A 22,903-nucleotide genomic window follows, 5' to 3' on the forward strand; every position below is an offset into this window, starting at 1 on the left:
GACACATTCCAGATTCCTTGAGCCCTCGAGGTGTGGGCCTTGGCTTACATACAGAGTCCAGTAGTTTTTCAGACCACAGTCACAATTTCACGTCATCACCAGAGTGAGCCTCAGAGGTGTTCGGCCTCAGCTTTCTCCCCGACCTCTGCCAGCAGCCCTAGTCCTTCCAAAGCCAGAGCAGCGGGGGATGAAAAACCTCATCCCTTCCCCACCAGGTTCCCTGAGGATGGAGCCCCAGGCTGCCTGCCTTTCAGATCATAGAGACGTGTGTGTGTGTTTCCAGCCACATCTGCGGCATATAGAAGTTCCCAGGCCAGGCGTTGAATTGGAGCCACAGCTGCCGGCCTACACGACAGCCACAGCAAGGCCAGATCCAAGCTGCGTCTGTGACCTACACCACAGCTCACGGCAACACTGGATCCTTAGGCCACTGGGTGGGGCCAGGGATCGAACCCACGTCCTTGTGGATACTAGTCGGGTTCCTTACCGCTGAGCCGCGATGGGAACTCCAGATTGTAGAGACTTATGTTCCCCCCCTTTGAAGGGGGCGGGAGAATGTGATTCCAGTGCAGTCAGACCTCAAGAGGGACAAACACGCAGTCCCGAGACGGGAAAGCCTCGAGCCTGAGCCGCACGGAGGATAAGGGGGGAGTTGCAGGGTGTCGTGGACCAGCAGCTCGGCGGTGGGGGACAGCAGGGGGCAGGCAGGCTAGTGACCTCCCCTGTCTGTCTGTCTCCTGCAGGTGGACAGCCCCTTCAGCTCGGGCAGCCCCTCCAAGGGCTTCTTCTCCAGAGGCCCCCAGCCCCGGCCCTCCAGCCCCGTGTCTGCTCCCGTGAGGCCCAAGACCAGCCCCGGCTCCCCCAAAACCGTGTTCCCGTTCTCCTACCAGGAGTCCCCGCCACGCTCCCCACGCCGCATGAGCTTCAGCGGGATCTTCCGCTCCTCATCCAAAGAATCCTCCCCCAGCTCCAACCCGTCCACCTCGCCCGGGGGCATCAAGCTCTTCTCCCGCTCCAGAAAAAGTAAGACATTGATGCTATTGTTTCAGGTGGGTGCAGGGCTTCCGGGGACCTTCTCAGCGCCACTCGGCTGCAGTGCCACCTGCGGGGGCACCCAGGCTGGCCGGGTGACTGTCCGTGATGGGGGGGGGATGCTGTGCGCCTGTGTCTGTCCCCCAAGAACAAATGGCTCTCCAGAATGTCACTTGCCACTGGGCGCTTTCTTCCTGCACGAATCCACCCGGTCTGGTGGGTATGGCGCGGCTGGTGGGGTTCGCATCCCGATACTCACGGGATGGTGTGTGAGGGCAGCCATGCGGAGTGCCAGCCTCCAACCTCCTCTGGAAAACAGTAGCGGTGTGCAGCTGAGGTTGAGTCTGGGGCCTGGTAGGGCTTGGGGCCTGGTGTTTGGGGGACTTGAGTGTACCTATGTCTGGCAGATTCTGGCTTTCCGTTTGAGGCCGGGGTAGCTGGGGTTGATTGGTTAGAGAAATGTGTGTTTAAGAGAGAGTGCTTTAGGCTCACGAGGATTTGTGATCCAAGGCTAAAACTATTCCCAGTCCAGCACTGTCAGTGTTGATTGGAAGCAGGCGAGGCCACCGGAAGGTGGGCAGAGTGGCTTTTCTCCTTTCTCGTGTCTTAGGGAAGCTCCCTCTTCCCGTGACTCTTGCTGGTGACACAGAAAGTTCCTATCCAGGAAGACAGCGATTTGGAAGACAGACTTGCTCTTAGGTGTCAGGGCTGGAGCGGGCCTCCTTCCTCGCCAGGCTGTGTTTGCAGCAAGACCTGTAGGCTGGAGCCGTCCTGAGCTTCAAGGCCAGCCCCGAGCTCCATTCCAGCCTCCATGACTTGTCAGGAAAGGGTGGGCAACTGTTTTATTTTCTTAGTGCTTTGGGGTGTTGATCGTAGCACCCCTCAAGTCATCCCTGCCCCCATGACCGAACCTCCACCTAAGCACCCAAAGGTCACATGACACGGTAGACAGGACAGGTGGCGCGCTGTGGGGAAGCATAAATATGAAGCCCTGAGTTGCCTTGACCAGGATCGAAATTCTCAAACATTCCATCAAGCACCACCTCCAGGAGGAGGGGACGGCAGGCCAGACCTCCAGCAGGTGTCCTGTTTCTCCAGAGGTGGCGTCGTGCCTGCGTTGGTTACAATGGAGCTAGGTTGTGTTAATTCCTGGGGCAGCTATTGCAAAGTCCCCCAACTGGGTGGCTTAAACAACAGACGGTTCCAGTGGCCAGAAACCCAAATCAGGAAGTCAGCAGGGGAGTTCCTGCTGTGGTGCAGTGGGGGTTAAAAATCCAACTGCAATGGCTCAGGTCTCTGTGGAGGTGCAGGTTCGATCCCCTGCCTGGTGCAATGGGTAAAGGATCCGGCGTTGCTGCAGCTGCAGCTTGGATTCAATCCGTGGCTTGGAAACGTCCATATGCTGTAAATTCAGCCATAAGATTTTTTTAAAAAAGAAACAAAGAGGCCAGGGCCCCTCTGAAGGGTCTGGGCAGGAGCTGTTCCATGTCTTTGTCTCAGCTTGTGGTGTTGCCAGCAGTCCCTGGCATCCTTGGCTCCTGTCTGTGCTCCATCTGCGGGGTGGCCTTCTCTCCCCGTGAGTCCGTGTCCGTGTGCTTCTTGTCCTCTCCTTCTAAGGACAATGGCCACGTTGGGTCAAGGCCCGCCCTGCTCCAGGACCTCCTCTTAATTCATTATTCCCACAATGACTCCGTTTCCAAATAAGGTCACAGTCTGGAAGGACATGAATCTGGGGGCGGGGGGGGACATGACCCCACCCAGGACACAGGTTATGTAGGAGAAGCCAGAACCTGCGCTTGTGTCACGGGCTGGGGGAGGGGAAGCTTTGCGGGTGCCGGGGGGTCATGCTGTTAAGACTGGGCATTTCTGAAGGCGGAAAGGACCAGCCAAGGGATGCTGGGATGCTGGGATGCTGGGGCCTGGCAGGTGGGATGCTGCAGGTGCGATGCTGGGGCCTGGCAGGCAGGACGTTCAGCTCCCTGGAAGCAGGAGTTGGTGTTGCCCTTTTCCGTTCAGTGTCATCCAAGGCCATTCAGCGTGCTTGGCCAGAGAGCACCCAGCTGCAAAAGTGCGTCTCATAAGAGGCTGTGTGGGAAGCGTGGCTTGTTGGGGCTCTTCTCCAGCGCCTGGCTGCAGCCAGGGTGCAGGCGGGCCGTGGAGTGGTGCGGGCTGCCCAGAAAAACACGCATTGATGAGGTTGAGTGGGTGCTTGGCTTCTTCAGAGAAGCTCTCTGGGAGGGGGTGTTCCGACCAGGACAGGTCCAGACCCAGGACCACGGCCTATGCTCTTGGCCTTGAACCGTCCTGGTCCAGGCAGAACCCTGCTTCATGGGGAGGAACTTCAGTCGTGCCTGGTGTGGGGCTGGCATCGGGGGGCGTGCCGTCTATCTGCTCTTCCTCCTGCCCGACTCTACTCCTGGGTCAAGGTGCCTGGACTATAGACCGCTCCCACTGCCCCAGAAGTGGTTTCACAAAATTGAGCCGGAAGGTAACGCCATCAGCCTTATGGAGGGTCTTGTTAAGAAGCATCGCAGGCAGAGTTCCCGAAGTGGCGCAGAGGAAACGAATCCGACTAGGAACCATGAGGTTGTGGGTTCGATCCCTGGGCTTGCCCATTGGGTTAAGGATCTGGCGTTGCTGTGAGCTGTGGTGTGAGTCACAGATGCAGCTTGGCTGTGGCGTAGGGTGGCAGCTACAGCTCCTCCAATTTGACCCCTAGCCTGGGAACCTCCATATGCTGGGGGTACAGCCCTAAAAAGCAAAAAAAAAAAAAAAAAAAAGAAGCCTCGCAGAAAACCCGCAGTCTCCACTTGAAGGATGTCATGAGGACACGGATCCTTACACGAGGCCCCTGGGAGAAACTTCCTGTCTTGGTACCAAGAATCACTGTGCTTCTGAGCAGCTGGACTGCTCTGTCTGTAATGGTCATCAGTCGTGTTCCCTGTCTGCCTTGCCTGCTGGAAATCTGAGACCCACACTTGCACAGGAGGCCTTAAGGGGTGCATTTCTAGCCTGACTTCTGACTCCATCCTTTGGTCCCCCTCTCCACTTTTTTTTTCTGTCTTTTTAGGGCTGCTCCTGTGGCATATGGAGGTTCCCAGGCTAGGGGTTGAATTGGAGCTGTAGCCACCGCCCTACACCACAGCCACAGCAATACCAGAACAGAGCCACATCTGTGACCTACACCACAGCTCACGGCAATAGCACATCCTTAACCCACTGAGCAAGGCCAGGGATTGAACCCACGTCCTCATGGATACTAGTTGGGTTCGTTTCCACTGTGCCACGAGGGGAACTCCCCCACTTAAAAAAAAAAAAAAAAAGCAAGGGAGTTTAGTGGCAGGATTTGGGTGCATTTGTAGCATTCAAAGAAGAGCTGAATGCTCAGGCCTCAGGAAGGGAAGGACCCAGGCTGGTTCTGGGGGTCTTGGCAGCAGGAAGTCATGGATCTTTCTGTGAGATCCAGAGAATGCCTAGTCTTTGGGTCTCAACCCTTGCCATCTCACACTTCTCGTTGCAGGATAGCTGATAAGCCCGTTTAGGGTCCCTGAGCCAATCAGTTACTGGGGGGGCTGGGAGGCGGGGTCTGGCAGCGAGAGCAGAGTAACCAAGAACCGGAAGTGGGCAGAAGTCCTTGGAGAGAGGAGGCCCAGTCTGGAGGCCCCCGTCACACTTACCTGTCCGCTGCCCTGCATGTGTGTGCACACACGGCCTCCCACTTTTGCAAAGACACCTCATCAAACCCCATCCCTATGCCACCTTACGCACAGTGGTAAGTGTGCCTGAGGCTTGCCCGGGGGAGGCCCCCCAGCATCGGGTCCAGGCATCACAAATGAGGCTGGCGGCGCTGTGCACAGAGTCCTCCATCTCCACGAAACGAAATGCCCATGTCTCCTCCGGTTCTGTCTGCACCCGGTCCCATCCTGTGACGCATGGCCTGTGTGATGACACAGCATTTAAAGGTGCGGCCGATTCCCCAGGTGACACTCAAGCTTGGTAAACGCTAGTATCAATGATTAAGGGAAAGAAAGAGAGACGACTACAAACAATGGTGCTCCCAATTTCTTTTCTTTTCTTTTTTCTTTTTAGGGCCACACTCGCAGCACATGGAGTTTCCCAGGCCAGGGGTTGAATCAGAGCTGCAGCTGCCGGTTTACACCACAGCCACAGCAATGCGGGGATCCAAGCCTCATCTGCAACCTACACCACAGCTCACAGCAACGCCAGATCCTTAGCCCACTGAGCGAGGCCAGGAATCGAACTCACAACCTCTATGGATACTTGTCGGGTTCATTACCGCTGAGCCGCAATGGGAACTCCAGTGCTCCTAATTTTAAGGGGAAATAAAAGAAGAGGAGACAGTTCAATCTTTGGACATTTCCAGAACCAGAAGGGAATACAGCTGAGGCTCTATCTGTCTGGCCTCAGAAGCTATGTCTGGGCTCAGGACCGGCAAGTCCCTAGGCTGCCTGGTGCCCTTTGCTGGGAAGAGAAGCAGCCCTTGGTCCTGGAACGACTGCCGGTTTCTCCTGCGGTCTCCCCGCCCAGCAGCGAGTTGATCTAAGACCTGCCTTGGGGTCTCCTCCAGGCCCGCAGTCAATAGCAAACCTACTTACTTGCCTCGAGTGGCCAGGGTCGCCCCCAGCCAAAGCAAGAACCCACTTTTCTGCCTCTTCCTCTCATCCCGTGGCCAGCACTGCAGCCCGTCACGCTGTGTAGATTAGCCAGTCACGCCCTTGTCTCTTTCACCTATGGCGTTTTCACCCCTAACAACAGCCTCCAGCTGTTGCTTGGGAGCCCACGAGGCTCACAAAGTCAGAAATGTTTACACCTTGTCCAGCTCCTCCAGAAGCCTTATGTGGCCGTGGGGCGGTAGAAGCTTCCAGAAAATGGCACATCTTACCCTCAAAAGATTTTCTGACAGCTTGGTTGAGGTTGATTTTGCCTCTGGAGAGGAGGAAGGGTGAGCACACATCAGCATGTTCGTGAACTGTCAATAATAGGAGAAAAGCCTTTTTTAAAAGCAAAAGCAATCTTACACAGTCAGCAAGGCAGGACCTCAAAAAGGACTGCATTTCCTGATACTCAGCTTTGCTCCCTAATCACTGGCACTGATGGTCAGTGTCTACTGCGCGCATTCTAAATGCACTGTCCGTGAGTGTTGCTTTTTTTCACCCCATGCATATTTATTTTATTTATATGCTTGTAATACTCTGCTAATGCATTATGTACATCATAAAACATGGACCAAAAAATTAGAGTTAATTTAGTTTAAGCATTTAAAGGAAGAGAGCAAAATAAATGGAAATAAGAGTTGCCCCACTTTCCACATCCAGTGGTTCATTTTGCACACGCCCTGGGCGGCAGACATCCCAATTTGGAGACGGATATTCTAGGCACCCATCTCTAGGGACCACCTTCTGGGTGAGCAGTCAGGAAAAGTAAGAGTCTCAAGATTAAGAGCTGTAGCTCCTTTCCTTTGTTGGCTTCCTCTGTCTTCGGTTGGCCAAACCTAAAATCATTTCCACATCAGAGAGTTGATTTTAATGGAACTTACAGCCAACATGCAAAGTCAAGGACGGATCTTACAGTGTCACAGAAGCCACGTCTGGCCTCAGACATCCGTGGGGCCCAGCTGAGAAAGCTCCGTGGGTGGAATGCATCTTAAGCAGGACACAGAAGAAGGGAACAGCAGAAGAAGGCAAGAGGGAAGTTCCAGATGGACCAGAAGATCCCAAGCTGCGGGGAGGAGGATGCGGGAGAGATGGAGAGAAGCCTTTCTGGGCTGAGAGACTGAGCGCCAAGACCAAGCCGTGATGAGGAAGCCAGCTGGTGCCCGTGGGATAGTGGGTGACAACCCATGTCATTACCTTTTCAAAAGACACCCTTGGAGTTCCCGACGTGGCGCAGTGGAAACAAATCCGACTAGGAACCATCAAGTTGCGGGTTTGATCCCTGGCCTCGCTCAGTGGGCTCGGCATCTGGTGTTGCCATGAGCTGTGGTGTCGGTCGAAATGCAGCTCGGATCCTGCGTTGCTGTGGCTGTAGGTGGCAGCGACAGCTCCGATTCGACCCCTAGCCTGGGAACCTCCATATGCTGTGAGTGCGGCCCTAAAAAGACAAAAGACAAAAATTTAAAAATAAATAAGTAAATAAATAGACATGCTTTATTTGGGGGGGAAATCTTTTTTTTTTAACTCAGTGAATTTTATTACATGTATAATTGTACAATGATCATCGCAACCCAATTTTATAGCATTTCCCTCCCAAACCCCCAGTCCATCTCCCCACCCCCCCCAACCTGTCTCCTTTGGAAAGTGTAAGTTTTTCAAAGGCTGTGAGTCAGTGTCTGTTCTGCAAAGAAGGTCATCGTGTCCTTTTTTTAGATCCCATGTGTGAGCGAGAGCATATGACGTTGGTGTCTCACTGTCTAACTTCACTTAGCGTGACACTTTCTAGCTCCGTCCATGTTGCTGCAAAGGCCACAGTTTCTTTCCTTTAAAAGACACACTTAGACCCACCACGGTGATAATGCCCAACTCTTCCGGTCTCTGGAAAGGGAATAGGGACCAAAATGATCGCTGATGCGGGTGGATCTTAGGGCTGCTTGTGTGATGAGTGAGAAAGACCTGTGTGGAAATGAGGCCAGCATCCTGGTCTGAGCAGTGGTAGAAAGAGAGAAGGATGGAAAAAGAATGAACAGGAGTTCCTGTCATGGCTCAGTGGTTAACAAATCCGACTGGGAACCATGAGGTTGCGGGTTCGATCCCTGGCCTCGCTCAGTGGGTTAAGGATCCGGCGCTGCCGTGAGCTGTGGTGTAGGTCGCAGATGCAACTCGGATCCCTCGTGGCTGTGGCTCTGGTGTAGGCCGGTGGCTACAGCTCCAATTAGACCCCTAGCTTGGGAACCTCCATATGCCACAGATGCGGCCCAAGAAATGGCAAAAAGACAAAAAAAAAAAAAAAAAGAATGAGTGGTGCATAGAAAGAGCGAGGGAAAAGAAGGACATGAACCAGAGAAGGACAGCACCCGAGCCTCCTGCGTTCTTGCCCCTCACAGGCGTGTCCAGTGAGAGGCGCTACTGACTCCGACACCTCGAGCCGGACAGCTCCTTGCCCGGGGCTCTCCGAAGCCTCTCCTTTAGGGCCTTTCTCAGCTTGGGGCTGCTCTGCACCAGGATGCTGGAGTGGAGACACATGCCCGTGTAGGTCACCACTTCCCAGGCCCAGCGCCAGCGGTTCTGGGAGGCCACGCTGTTCCGAAGCACGACAATCAGGAACAGAAAATACGACGTGTGGAAGACGAGGAAGAAGGCCAGCGACTTCAGGGCCATGGTGTGAGCCTGGGTGCTGGCATCACGCAGGCCAGCGCTGCGGTCCCTCATCTGGCCCAGGTGCCGCTGCAGCGAGAACATGAGCAGGAGGATGGACGCCAGGAACAGGAGGAACGGGACGGACCACAGGAGAACGACCCGAGCCAGGAAAAAGTACCAAGAGCGGCTCTGCCACCTGTCGGCCAGGGTGTCGTTGCCATGGGAAGGCCGGGCGGGCCTCAGCTGCGCTGCATGCTCAGCGGTGAACGGGGCGGTGCTCACGCCAGACAGGAGCAGGGAGCCCAGCAGCATCCCGGGCACCGAGCGGGAAACCCTCCACTTCAGCCAGAGGAAGGCGGGGTGGGAGAAGAAGGCGATCTTCATGCAGTAGAACACAGCGAGCCAGGCGGTCAGCCAGAAGGTGAGGGTGTTGAAGAAGTCCCAGGGGATGTTGAAATATATTTTGGAAGAGAGCCCAAAGGAGGTCAAGAGGTTGTTCAGCAGCGCCATCCCGTGCAGGCAGAACCGAGAGGCGGCCAGGCCGGCCAGGATCATGTCGCCTGCGGGCAGCGTCCGGCGTCGCCCCCACTCCCTGCCCAGCACGGTAACTATGAAGCCATTCTGCAGCAGCGCAGCCAGCGACTCCAGGACAAAGACGACCACGAAGACCAGCATGGGCACGACGGGCTCTGCGGTGCTGGGCCACATCGGCAGGGAAACACAGCCTCTCTGGGCGAGCCGCGCCGTGGAGACCACAGACTCAGAGGCTCTTCCCTTGGATGCGTGCAAAAGCAAAGCGACCAGCCAACACCCGCCCACCTCCCCACCCGCACCCTCACCCGCGCCTCCCGGATTTGAAAAGAGAACCTCTATGATTTCCCTTGGCATGCAAATCGCTCCCAGCTCTGCGACACCCTGAGCTGTTTGCAAGCGTGCATTTGCCTGTGCCTCCTCAGAGCCAGGGTCACAGAACAGAGGCTCAGGGCTGGTTTTGCAAAGGCCCCTGGTTTGCACTTTATTTCTTGCCGTGCTATTTCTTTCCTAATTTTTCCTTAAAAGACGCCCTTACCCGTGGTTCCCTCCTGTAACCACAACCCTTCCCTGCCTCTTCCCGTCCTGGGTGAACGTTTTATTCTGCATCCTATGATGGGCGGGATAAGAAGTCATCTATACGCGCAGGTCTCAGAAGCACTAAGAAAAGGCTCCTTTTGGAGTTCCCACTGTGGCTCAGCAGATTAAGAATCATGAGAATGCGGTTTGATTCTTGGTCTCGATCAGTGAATTAAGGATCTGGCCTTGCCCTGAGCTGTGGTGTGCATTGCAGATGCGGCTCGGATCTGGTGTTGCTGTGGCTGTGGTGTTGGCCGACAGCTGTAGCTCTGCTTCGACCCCTAGCCTGGGAACCTCGGTGTGCTGCAGGTGTGGCCCTGAAACGAAAAAAAAAAAGAAAAGGCTCCCCACCCCACCCCCACCCCCAGGGGCTGCTCTGCTGCCTAAAATCTCACTTGAGTTCCCAGGCACCTCCTTAAAACTTGAACACCTTGAGCCTAGGATTTTAACTCAGCGCCAATTTCACCTCCCCCGACACGTGTCGAATTTGCCCTCTTCCTGGGGGTCAAGATCTGACCTTCCAGGCTCCTGTCCAGACCTTCAAGAGGATGGAAGCAGCGCAAATCTGTTCCAAGGGCGACCTGTGTCTTGGGGGCACTTACATCTCCCTCGGAAACAAGGACCTCGCTCTGTCTCAGTCCCAGAGAATAATGTTCTCACTGTGAAACCGAACCTCTGAAGCTCCAGTGACTCGGGCTCCGAAGAAGCACAAGTCCAGGTGGATCGGGTGTCTCCTTCCCTGGAACCAGGGCCGGGTGGCGAGGTCACAGGTGATTGGGGGGGGGCGCTGTTATGTGAGGAAGGACCAGGCCTGACCCCTCCCCCGGCCCCTCGGAGAGGAAGCTCGTCTCTCTGCCAGCTCTGGACCTTGAGTTCTTCCTCCCTCAACGAGGGACAGCGATTCTTCACACTCTTTTTTTTTTTTTTTGTCTTTTCCAGGGCCACCCCCTTGGCATATGGGGGTTCCCAGACTAGGGGTCTAATCGGAGTTGTAGCCACCAGCCCTCGTCACAGCCACAGCAGCGCAGGATCTGAGCCGCATCTGTGACCTACACCACAGCTCACGGCAACACCAGATCCTGAACCCACTGAGTGAGTCCAGGGGTCGAACCCACAACCTCATGGTTTCTAGTCGGATTCGTTAACCACTGAGCCATGATGGGAGCCCCGACTTCCTCACACTCTCGAAAGCCTTCTTTGAGAAGCGCCTTCAGAGCCACATCCATTCTTTACTATTCAGAGCCATGTGCAGTCTTAGTCTTTAGAGATGATTTTCTTTTTGTCAGGAAGCTTTCTTTGGGGAAATAATGTTTGGGGACAGAAGTTGGGGAGTTCCATTGTGGCTCAGTGGGTTAAGAACCTGACACTGCCTCTGTGAGGAGGTGGGTTCAATCCCTGGTCTCGCTCAGTGGGTTAAAAAAGGGTCTGGCATTGCCACAAGCTGCAGCATAGATCACAGATGCAGCTCAGATCTGGCATTGCTGTGGCTGAGGTGTAGAGCTGCAACTGCAGCTCCAATTTGACCCCTAGCCTGGGAACGTCCATATGCCACAGGTGCAGCCTTAAAAAAAAGTTGAGACGAAGGGAGTTCCCTGGTGGCCCAGTGGTTAAGGATCAGCGTTGTCACTGCTGTGGCTCAGGTTTGATCTCTGGTCCAGGAACTTCCTTATGCTTCAGTGCGGCCAAAAAGAAAAAAAACAGAAGTTGAGAGAAAGCTGTATTAGTAGAAACGCACAGCCGTGAGTTTGGACGGGGATGTGGCACCAACTCCTGCCAACTCCCCCCAGAACCACCCGTCCCCACCAGTGACAGGTCCTACTGCGTCTCCACCTCAGCTCCGCCAACCGCCCCCCCCAAGTACGTAGCAGGTCCGTCTGCTGTGACCTCACCATCTGCATAGTGAGGTTTTGGGGACAGTTAAGGGTTTTTCTGCTCCAACTCCTGGTGTGATGCCGAGCATAAAACACTTGTCATGGAGAATCTTTTTTTCATTTGGATCCTTCTTCACGTTTCTCTGGTTTTGCGTCCCAGTAAGGACGGAGGACACCTGCCCAGCCTGTGCAGCTCTGTAGGTGGTGACCCCGAGGCCACAATGCCCCCACAGGTCTGTCCCTTCCGCCCGTGCCCCTCCAGGAGGCCCTTACCCTGCAGGTTACCTTTTGGGGTGACTGTCTATGCTGGAAGGTGGGTTGGACGTCCCAGGAGGCCTCCAGTGGCTGGCCGTGGCTGTGTACCCCTGCTGCAGAAGCATTCACAGCTGCCTAACTGGCCTGGCCATCCTGGGCCACTGCGTCCACTGGCTCTCTTGTCAGCCTGAGGTTCTCAGGGAAATCTGGGCTCTTTCCTTCCTCTCTGGATGTCTTGGCTCAGAGCCTGCATCCGTGACCAGTAGCATCTCGGCTCTGCTCGTCCTGCTGGGTGCTGCAGACCGGCCCTTCACAAGCATCCGGGCTGCGGCCACTCCGGCCCAGGACAGTCAGCGGAGACCTGTGGTTTGGAAGAGAAGCAAATGCAAACCACCCAAAGGGTGAGAATTCCCAAGAGGCCATTTTTGACGTTGGGAGGAGGAGACGGGTTTTCTACAAAGGGCCTCACTTCCCACTTGCTCGCCAGCCTCCCGTTCCCCACCTCCCACCGCTGCCTCCAAACACCTGCCTTTGGCAAGAGCCTTCCCGCCCCCAGTGAGGGGAGGGGGATTCTGAGGCTGTGGTTGGCATGACTGATGATGTTGGGAGAACAAAGCCTTCAGAGGTGCAGCCAGCAGCGCCCCCACCCTCCGCTGAGCTCCTGCGACAGGCGGTGACAGCATCTCTGTTCTTTCTGAAAGACGTGGCGTGGGCTGGGCGCTCTCCTTGGGCTTCTGTTGTACTGCCGCTCATGTGGCATCACAGAAAGATGAAACTAAGTCTGAAACTGCTCTTTGGTCCAGTTCCTGAAGGGGCCTCAGACCCTGCAGGCTCTGGGCACAGTAGACGCCCCAGCCCATTCTCAAAGGACTCTTGTCTGCTGGTGTGAGGAAGGCACCTAACCTGGTCCCACAAGGTCACTGTCAGCACTGCGTTAGCGGGTCAGGAAGGCGAGGGTCGTAGGGGGATTCAAGTCCTCAGATCGGGGCTTGTTGAGGAATTGCGCACGATAAATAACCGACTTCAGGTCCAACGGGATGATGATTAAGACATACAGTTTCATCTCATCCTTATAGTAACTGTTATGGGCTTAATTGTGTCCCCTCCGCAAAGGTACGTTGAAGTCCTGACCCCCGAGCATCTCCTCCGATGGCGACCTCATCTGGAAACAACCTCATTGCTGATATAATTCGTTGAGATAAAGCCATACTAGATTCGGTGGGCATCTAACCCAGGACGACTGATGTTTTATCAAAAGATGGTTCTGGGGAGGAGTTCCCGTCGTGGCGCAGTGGTTAACGAATCCGACTGGGAACCATGAGGTTGCGGGTTCGGTCCCTGCCCTTGCTCAGTGGGTGAAGGATCCGGCGTTGCCGTGAGCTGTGGTGTAGGTTGCAGACGCGGCTCGGATCCCGTGTTGCTGTGGCTCTGGTGTAGGCCAGTGGCTACAGCTCCGATTCGACCCCTAGCCTGGGAACCTCCATATGCCGCAGGAGCAGCCCAAAGAAATGGCAAAAAGACAAAAAAAAAAAAAAAAGATAGTGCTGGGGAGACAGAGGCAGGTGGGGAGAATGCCCAGCAATGGGGAAAGGTGACCAGAGTGATGCGTGGAGGGAGGTTGCCGGCCACCCCCGGAAGCTGGAAGAAGCAGGTTGGATCCTGGTCCTGCTACCACCTCTCGAGCGTGGCAGAGCCTGTTGCGGGCGCGCCGGTGTGAGGTGGTCTGGTGCAGGCAGCTGCAGGAACCAGGCGCAGGGACCCGCCTCAGGAGAGTGATGCATTTAAGGGGGGAGGGGGTGGAGATCCATAAATGATGCGCCCGTCTCCCCATCGCGAGAGTACTCTCAGTGAGGGAGGGTGCGTGTGGCCCAGACACCCCCCACCCCACGCCATGGGGAGAGAAGACTAGACGTGAGGCCGTCCGGACTGCCGCCAGTTCCTTGGGACCTGACCGCAAAAGTCATTGGTGATTTTCGAGGGAGCAGCTCGGGCAGTGGGCAGCTGGGAGGGGAGGAAGCCGGCTCGACGGGCCGAGGGTGGAGTCGGAGGTGCCTTTGGGTCAGAGGGGAGGGGATGCGCTCAGCCACAGCCCCGCCTCCCGCCGCCCCTCCCCCCCAGCCACTGAGATGGGACCACGTGCCGCGTTTCCTAGGAAGGGAAGCCAGAGCTCAGGGCTTGGCACCCAAGGTGGTTCAGGGCAGCTGTGTGTGCCTTGTAATGCAGCCACGTGGCTGGAGGCAGGGAAAGGCCAGGTGAGGAGGAGGCAGGAGGTAAGAATGCAGGTGAGCCGCCGGATCTGGTGTCTCGTTGGGGACTTGGCTGGGCTAGCTGCCAGACTGTGACGCCAGCAAGAGAGAGGCCCCCTTTTGGGTCAGACTGCCAAGGCCCCGGGGCTCTGTTCTCACTGGGGCAAGTGAGCCTCTCCAGGAAAAGGGGGGGGACAGGTAGCAGGTGGGAGGATGGATGTTCGTGAAGCCGATTGGCCGTGCGCTCCATTGTCAGAGAGCTGGGCGCACGGGCAGGCTGAGCGGAGAGGCAGCTGTGACCTGGCGGGCGCGAGCGGGCCTCCACCTGTTCTGGGCTTTGTTCTCCACTGTGCGGCCGGGATGCTGCTTGTCCGCAGGGCCCGAAAGAGGCCATTTGTCCTTCCAAAACTGCCGCCCCCGAGTCAGCCCTCCTGCCCCTCTGGAGAGTCTGAGGACTTGGACGCATGTCGGTCTGTTTGCCTACAGAGCTGGTTTCCTAGGCAAGCCCAGGGGTTGTGGCTTCCTTGCAGCCCCTGCAGTTCCACCAGGAACGGAGTGGGGGCTCGGGTTCACCCTGCAGTGCCACCCAGCAAGGCCGCTGTGTGTCCCTGAGGCAGGGAGTGCCTTGCTCGGGGTCCCATTGCTCACCTGAACGCAGGGGCTGCCCAGCAAAACTGGACTCCCCCCTTTTCCCAAGGACACCCTGGACTTTGCTCTCGAGAAGAGTTAACCTGCCCTCTGACCTCACGGAACTAGCTCTCATGGGGGTCCCTTGCGGGGCCCTGCAGAGCCACCCCCACCTCTTTCTCTGCCGGTCAGTTTGGTCCCTACGTGTCTGTGCAGTGCGCCTGTGTGTCGGTGCTGCCGAGAGCTGGGCCCGTCAGCCCCTGGGTGCTTCCTGAGGAGTATTTCCTGCCTGGTTCAGAGGTCATCTCCAGCTCAGGAGACAAGGGCAGCGGGCTGTGACCTCCTCTTTTCTGCGCCCCACCCACCTCCCTTCCCCCAAATTCATTACCTGTGAACTTGTGTGCAGTTTGCCCGTCACCAGGAGATGCTGGCCACTCTGCAGCCACTCCCCCTCCTTCTTTTCTTTATTATTATTATTATTACTTTTATAACTGCACCTACGGCACATGGAATTACTGGGCTAGGGGTCAACTCGGAGCTGTAGCCGCTGGCCTACACCACAGTCACAGCAACGCCAGATCTGAGCCTCGTCTGCAACCTATGCCATAGCTCGTGGCAACACCAGTTCTTTAACTCACTGAGTGAGGCCAGGGATCAACCCCACATCCTCAGGAACACTATGTCGGGTTCTTAACCTGCAGAGCCACAACGGGAACTCCCCTGCTTTCTTCATAACAGAACCTGGTTTCACAACCAGGGTCCAGCCCTGGACGTGAGTTACGGGGCATGCCTGGTACGGACGGTCTAATACGGGGCATGCCTGGCTTCCAAGTCGCTGACCTCAGAGAAACTAAGACAATGTCAGGAGAACGCTGCGAGGGGCCAAAGAGGTCCCTTCCTCCCCCCAGAAAAAGCGATAGCCCAGGACTGACTGCCCTTCTCCCTCTGACTGTGGTGTGAGGCCATGGTTTCCTGGCACATTGACCATCCTGTGACCTTGGCCGGCACAGAGGATGGCGGGGCAGGCATGTGGGAAGGTGATGGTGATGCAGTTTGCACCACGGAGCGCATTATTTTAGGGAATGAAAGTACTAGTCGTGTCATTTCTTTTAAGTTAAATCTCTCTGTTATATGCCTTTCAAGCATCCTGACTAATTCACACATCTCCTTGGTGACAGAGGTGAAGTTCATTGGATAAGGATTAAGGCACAGCTGGAAGAGCTTATCTGGACTATTCCAGGCCCGGGGCTGGGTGGGGGGTGGATCGGAGCACAGATAGGCTTTAATCTCCCCGCCCCCTTGCTGTGGGGGGACACAGAGCAAGTAAAGGAACCGACGGCGTCAGGAGGTTTGGGGCTGGACAGCGAGGGACTTCTCTGATAAGTGATCGAGACGGAGCCAGAGAAGGAGCCATGCAGAGGAAATGTTAAGTGAAAATCAGCGAAAAGCCTCGTGATATCCGTCGCCAGCCTTTATCCTCCAGAACTCTCCCTCGGTGAAATAAAAAAGCCAGCAAGCTAATGAGGCCAACTTTTGGCGAGGTCTTAGGTCTGAGTTCTGCCTTCTGTGAATTTGGTTTTTCTGTTTTTCTCTGTACCACGCCTTCCCTTGGTTTCTTTCTTTCTTTCTTTCTTTTTTCCTTTTTTTTTTTTTTAAAGCTTATCTTTGAAAAGGTCCCACTTGGTCTTCACGACTTGAGGCTCTGCAGGGGCAGCGGTCCCCATTGCCTGCAAGTTCCCAGGGCAGCAGGTCCCCTAGCAACCACAGCCAGAGGATGGCCACATAAAATCTCTCCCACATTCAAGACAGGATGGGCTGCATATGTGTCCCCCTTTCACCTTTATAATCTGAATGTTTTATTGAACCTACTTTCCTGCAGGAAAATGCGGGGGTGAGACAGCCGCCCTGGGCCCCACCCGGCTCTGTGAAACGCTGGGTCTTTTCGGGCTTTGCAGCCAAGTGACCACCAGAGGGCGAGCTAGCCCCACGTGCCGAGCCTGCCCAGGGGATGGCAGCAGGACCCAGGGTCCCTGCCTGGTTTCCTGGCGTGGGGCGGTTCACCTTCAAATGCGCCTGGGAAACAGGAGGAAGCTCCCCTTCCAGGGCAGGCAAGTGGGCCTCTTTCCCCGCCCCCTGCCCCCTGCTGACCAGGTTCTCTCTATTGAGAACCTGCTGTGATCCTGGGTACTGGGGACACAGCCACCACTGTGGCGTGTGGGGACAGTTCCTGCCCTGGTGGGGACTGCATTCTAAGGAGGAGAGGCCACGGGACACAAAAATGCTGTCCAACCCCAAGAAAAACAAGGGGTGAGGCTTAAGGGTTGGAGGGCGCCCTTTCATGTCGGACCATCAGGAAAGCTGATGCGGAGGCCTCTGCGCAGAGAGGGGATGGAGCCGGGAAGTGGCCTGGCAGGTGTGCGGGCAGGTGTGCGGGCCTGGCAGCGGGAAGCAGTGCAGATGTCCTGAGGGGGCGGCCTTCGGGGAGCAGGTAGTGTGGGCAGAACCAGGTGGGGAGGGAGAGGGAGGCCGTCAGAGAGGTGGGGCGGGGCTCACAGCCAGGGCCGGATCCCAGGTCTGAGCCAGCCACCCAGGAGCCTCGGAAGGTGCTGGAGGGGGAATGACTTGCAGTCGGGAGAGATCATCCTGCTGCTGTGCAGAGAGGGATGGTGGAAGGGGAAGCAGGGCGCCAGCCAGCTGGGGGCCACTGAAATAGACCCGGAGGTCAGTTATGAGGTCTCCCGCCTCCTGTAAGATCTCCTTGCACCCTGCGTCCCCCAGAAAACCTTGCCTGGTTTTCCTGCATCCAGCGATCTGCCAGGGCTCTCAGACGCAGCCCCCCTAAGTGTCTGCGCAGCCTGGCTTCTCTTGGGATGTTACCTCCGGTCTTTGGGAAAACGTGCTCGCCTCCTACTGCGCCTCTTCCGGCCCCGCGCCCTCCCTCCCCACACTGGGCAGCAGCCCCGAAGCCCCCAAGGCCCCCTGGTCTTCCTCCCTGGGAAAAGCATCAGGTCTGGGCTGAGACCGAGTCTGGGCGAAGGATGGACACCTGCCTCACTCACAAGCAAAGAGCCGGCTCCTGTCACACCGGAAACGGGCCCCCTTTTCGTTCCTCTTCCTCCCTAGACTCCTGGTCTGAGAGCCTCGGGGCCCTTTTCCTGCCCCCCTCAGACCAAAACCAATTCTGACGGAAGGTTCTGGCAGAGGTATTTCAAACTAAGAAGTACATTCTAGAAGTCAAAGGCCACATCCTCTGGGGGCGGGGGGGGGTGACACTTGACTGTGTACCTGAGAAGGGGCTTCTAGCATCCAAACCAGATGTGACAGGTGCTTTTTGGCAAAGTGGTGGTCTTCCCAGAGCCCACGATCACGCAGAGACAGGCCTCAGGGCGAGATGGTGGCGTTTCACCAGCTGACACCCCCCCCGCCCCGCCACGGCATCTTGTCCTGTGTGGGCAGCTGTCCACCCCGAGTGACCACTGCTGACGGAAGTCGGCCCTGCTGGGCACTGGGGCATTATCTTTGTCCTCCTAGAAAAGTATTGAAACATGCCGGCTGGACAGCCACCTCCTCAGATGACCCTGGGGCTACTTGAAGTCACAACCGTGGTTCTGGAGGGCAGGCCAGGAGGAGAAGGTGGAGCCGGGGGCGGGCGGTGGGGGGGGCACTGGAGAAAACTCAGGGCACAAACGAGGCCACAAGGTGTCATCACGGCAGTGGTCTGAACCTTCTTTTGCCCACAGTCAGAAGTACGTTTTATCGTGCTCCAGCACGTACGCACGTAGGATTAAAAACCGCTTCTCACAAAACGGTGTTTACCCTGGCGTGTGTGTGCTCTTTTCAATCCGACTCTTGTTTGTTGTAAAAGGCCGCTTTATCTGCCCCGCACAGCTGGTTGCATGACGGGGCAGGCGTGGGAGACGTGGTTGGACTTTGGAAAACACCACCCTAGATGGTCATAAGCGCAGGATGGCTTTGGATCGCCTGCTGAGCGAGCGAGTCTGGCTGGAAACTTCAGGGCGCAGAGACTCGGTGGGGCGGACGGAGACCTTGGGGTCTTGCCAGAGACGCGGAATGACAGACGTTGGGACCGTTGCTAAGAGCAGCTCAAGATCCTGACCGAGGTCGTGTGTACTTTGCACACCCAAATACGTGCAATTTCCTGTTCACCGTTCAATTAAAATACTAACATTCCATCAGCAGCGGAGGGCGGGGATTCTGGGCTGGAGGTTTTACATCTCGGTTCTTGAAACCCGGCTCTGTCCGGGTCTATGGAGTTTGTAAGGAGAGCCATTTGAAATGCGAATGAGCTTCCCGCAAAGTTGATTTAACTGGTCAAACTTTCCCACCATCTCCGCGGGGCATCACAGAGCGCTCTTCTCTTCTCTCCCAGCAACTGGAGTTTATTTTTCAAATAAAAGTCTGTTTTCCCATAAAATGCCAAAGGTTTGGTACTCTGTGTAGCGGAATGAACTTGGGCTTTAAAGACTTTAATTTGGAGCCTGCAAGTCTTCGATTCTCGTGCCAAGGGCTTCCCGGGGCTGAGAACCTCCTGCCTCCTGGCCCCGCAGAAGCCCCAACCCGGGCACGCTCCACGAATCAGGGTCAGACCCGAGTGACTTAGGCCTTGGCACTTGGATGTGGAACGTGAGGCTGGTGGCCCTGCAGAACTGCCACGCCGACACCGGTCTTCTCGTAAAGCAGGCTGTTTATGTGACCAGCGGGATGGAACCGCTCGGAGTGTTTAAAACAGATGAAGCTGAGTGATTATCCGGTTATAAAGGTGCAGGAGGAGCTAAGCCAAGCCAGAGAAGCCATCCAGGGACTAGTGGGGAAGCTTCTAGGTCCCTGATCGGAGAGGTGAAGGAGGAGGGCAGTGGGGGCAGGAGGAGGGCACTCAGGGTCACCTGGGGGGAGCTGGCTGTCAGGCAGTATCAGGGGTCCAAGATGCTCCCTCAAGCCAGAAGCCAGCCGAGAAGGGAACCTGGGCATTGCGGCTGCAGGGTCAGCCCCGTGTGTGCCAGGCAGAGCGGGGGATGGGTAAGGAGCGGGAATGAGGGCCAGTGGCATGATGCCAGCGCCTAGATGAATGCCCCCGGCAATGCAGGCACTGGTGCCTGCGATGTGAGAGCAGACCGGTCCAGGCACGCGCACCCCAGCCCCCAGCCCTGCAGAGTTGGGAAACCTTCTCTTTCAGGGCGACAGAAGCAGGCATTCTTAGGGAAACTTTGGTGCCACCTCCGTGGACAGAAATCAGTTCTAAAAAGACATCCCTAATGTGGGTTGCAGGTCCCCGGGTTTGAGGGGTCCCAGGTGAGGTTCTGCGGGGCAGTGCTGGGGGGAGGTGGGGCGGCCGCTCGGGACACGGGCAGCGATTGGAGGCCTGCCGCTCTGGTCCTGGGGAGCTGGCTCCTGCCTGGAGGCCTGGCAGCCTCCTGGAGTAGCCTCTGGGCATTTATCACTAGTGCAGAAGGGTGTGTGCTCAACCACGAAACAGATGCTGTCCACATGGGGGTGAGAACCCCAGGGAGGGGGCGGGTCTCAGGGCTCCCAGACCCTGTGGGAGCCACCTTGCCTCCTGGGAGATCATGGCCATGGGGGGTCTTTTAAAGCAGGCTTGGCCAACTCTTCCTGTGAAAGGTTGGATGGTAAATGTTTTAGGCTTCATGGGCCACCTGGTCTCGGCCGCTTCAGCTCAGCCACAGACAAAATGTGATCTGTGTTCTAACAAATCTTTATCTATAAAAGCAGGTAGCTGACAGGATCGGCCCTGTTTTAACAAATCTAGTCATCTCGCCCCCCTTTGACCTCTCAATGCCTCCTCTATCTGCTCAAGTTAAAATTTGCGTTCCCTAGTGGCTCAGTGGGTTAAGGATCCAGGGTTGTCAGTGCTGTGTCTCGGGTCACTGCTGTGAAGGGGGTTTGATTCCTGGCCCAGGAACTTCTGCATGCCATGGGTGTGGCCAAAATAAAAAAAAAAATCTGAAGTCTTGCCATGTCCTCCACGCCCCAGCCCTTGTCTGGCTCCAGCCGCATCCTGTAATGCCCACCCAGCCTCCTGCACTCCTGGTCCTTGAAGATGCCAAGCTCACCCCAGCTGCAGGCACTCTGCTCCAGATGCCCTAGTGACGGACGCCCTGTTGACTCCCAGAGCCCCTTCAGGACGAGGGGCTCAGTCCCCGAGTTGTTGGCCGTGTCACCAACCAGTGACACCTCACGCAGGGTGGCGCCTCTTCCTGAGCCGACCCACGCCCGGCTGCCAGTCGGTGTCTGGTTGTGAAGGACCGCCCCTCAACCCATGCTGGACAACTCTTGGGAACTTTTTGGGGGCCTCGATGGGTCTGCACGTCTCCTCGGCTTCGGCCCAGGCCCTGCCCGTCTCCTCCCCTTGCTGTGGATGTTGATCCAGGAGCGTCTCTAAACGCAGCCCTCTCAGCTGGGCTCTGGGGAGCCCGCACCAGCTGTTCTGCAGGTGGCCGCAGGTGCTGCCCCTCCCCCAGTTCTTGCTCGGAGGTCCCAGTGTCAGTGGCCGTGTAAGGGAAGGCAGGAATGGATGAGCAAATGAATGGGTGTGTGGGGGCTAGAGGACAGGGGACATGCTCGGGGGAAGGCTGCAGGTGAGGCGGGAGAAGAGGCAGGCCAGCCCGAGGCTGCTTGAGGCCCCTGGTGTGTCCCCAGACGTCGTGCAGTGAGGGGCCGAGGGCGTTTTCCCCTGTGCCTGGCTGGCTGAGGTCCCCCCCCACCTGCCAGCGATCCACGGCTCTGTCCAGGCCGCTGCGCCCGTCCTTGGGCCTCCCTGGAGCCACCAGAGCCTGGGCCCTGGTCCCTGCACTCCCTGGCCCAGGCTGGAGTCTGCTGGATCCAGGCAGCTGGTGAGGTCTGGATCCTGGGGCTGAGCAGACTTCAGAAAAACGTGACTCCTCTTGCCTGCCCACAAAGAAAGGAAAAGTATGCGTGGCATCCAAGTTTCCTGAAAAGTTCAGCCAACACATTGCAGAGTTATGTGGCCTGGCACCCAGTGTGGGCCCCTGGGAGAGCGCCCTCTGCTGGCCATCATGCGGATGGTTTGAAGGGGCCCGGATGGCTTGGAAGAAGCCAGGGAAAAATCTTCCTTTGGTGAATTGTAGGACTTTCTGGTCTTCGAAGGGCTGCCTGCGTGATGATTCTACCATGGGACACAGGGAAAGCAGATGCTAGCCAACGTACATCCTTGTCCTGGCCACTGTCTTTCTTTTTTTTTTTTTTTTTCTTTTTTTTTCAGGACTGCATCTGTGGCATTCGGAAGTTCCCAGGCTAGGGGTGGAATCAGAGCTGCAGCTGCCAGCCCACACCACAGCCACAGCAACCTGAGATCGGAGCCGCATCTATAACCTACCCCGCAACTTGCAGCAACGCTAGATCCATAACGCACTGAATGAGGCCAGGGAATGAACTTGAATCCTCATGGATCCTAGTCAGGTTCATTACCACTGAGCCACAATGGGAATTCCCTCTCTTCATTTCCTGATTCCTCTTTTAAAATAACATTTTGACATTTCTGGTGTGTTGCAACGGGATCAAGGGTGTCTCTGCAGCACCAGGACACAGGTTTGATCCCTGGCCCTGGCACAACGGGTTCATGTTTAGATCCAGCATTGCCGTAGCTGCGGCATAGGTCACAGTTGCCGCTCAGATCTGCTCCCTGGCCCAGAAATCCCGTATGCCGTGGGGCAGCCAAAAAAGAAAAAAAGAAAATCATTTTATTTTGACCATTTCAAACCTACATAAAAGTTGCAAAAGCAGTGTAAAGAACGCTCACGTATCTTTCATCCAGATGCCCCAATGTTAGCATGTTGTTACCCCATCTGCTCATATCTCCCAAAACATATATCCCCAGTACATAGTTATTTGCGTGTTTTTATGAAATCTGAACCATCCAGAATGAGTGGCAAAGCACAGTGTCCCCTTGGCCCTAAAGGCGTCGATGCACGTTCCATAAATCCGGGGCCGTTCTCCTCACGGCCGTTTTAACCAGCAAAAGCAGGAAATGAACCGTCAAACAACCGTGTGCGCTCCGCTGTGGCACTCAGCCTCGGTTCACAAACTGTCTCAACAGCATCTTTGGAAGAAGCAGCCCCCACCCCACCGTGCATCCATGGGGTTGTCCTTTCTCCTCAGTCCCTCCGGATCCAGAGCTGCCTCCGGTCTTGTCTTCAAGTCCACACAGGCCTGTTGCTGTGTAGACCGTCCTTGGCTCTGGGTATGCCTGACGTTTCCTCGGGACTGGATTCAGGGCTGCGGTTGGGCGGTAGTGCCGAGCATTGGCCGTCCTGTCCTGACACCCCCGGGGGGCTCTCGGGGTCACGCCGACCCACGCTGGGTGATACTAACTGAGTACTTGGTTAAGGGAGGTGTGTTTGCTGAGGTTGAGTGCTCCAAGCTGATATAAGATTATTCCTTTTTCCCTTTGTAA

At 56.3% G+C, this 22,903-nt stretch overlaps 1 protein-coding gene across 5 annotated transcripts in view; it reads left to right on the plus strand.

Annotated features, from left to right (window-relative positions):
- Window positions 1–22,903, plus strand: part of PRKAG2 (protein kinase AMP-activated non-catalytic subunit gamma 2) — a 278,412-nt gene that overhangs the window by 83,513 nt on the left and 171,996 nt on the right. For 4 of the 5 annotated variants that reach the window (XM_047763902.1, XM_047763903.1, XM_047763906.1 and 1 more), the window contains exon 3: window positions 744–1,023. In XM_047763902.1, the coding sequence (XP_047619858.1) occupies window positions 744–1,023 (280 nt within the window). Of the gene's footprint in view, window positions 1–743; window positions 1,050–22,903 lie in introns of all 5 variants that reach the window. The other variant, XM_047763904.1, reaches the window with a different exon arrangement.

This window comes from Phacochoerus africanus, chromosome 16 (assembly GCF_016906955.1).
Source record: "Phacochoerus africanus isolate WHEZ1 chromosome 16, ROS_Pafr_v1, whole genome shotgun sequence".
Taxonomy (NCBI): Eukaryota; Metazoa; Chordata; class Mammalia; order Artiodactyla; family Suidae; genus Phacochoerus; species Phacochoerus africanus.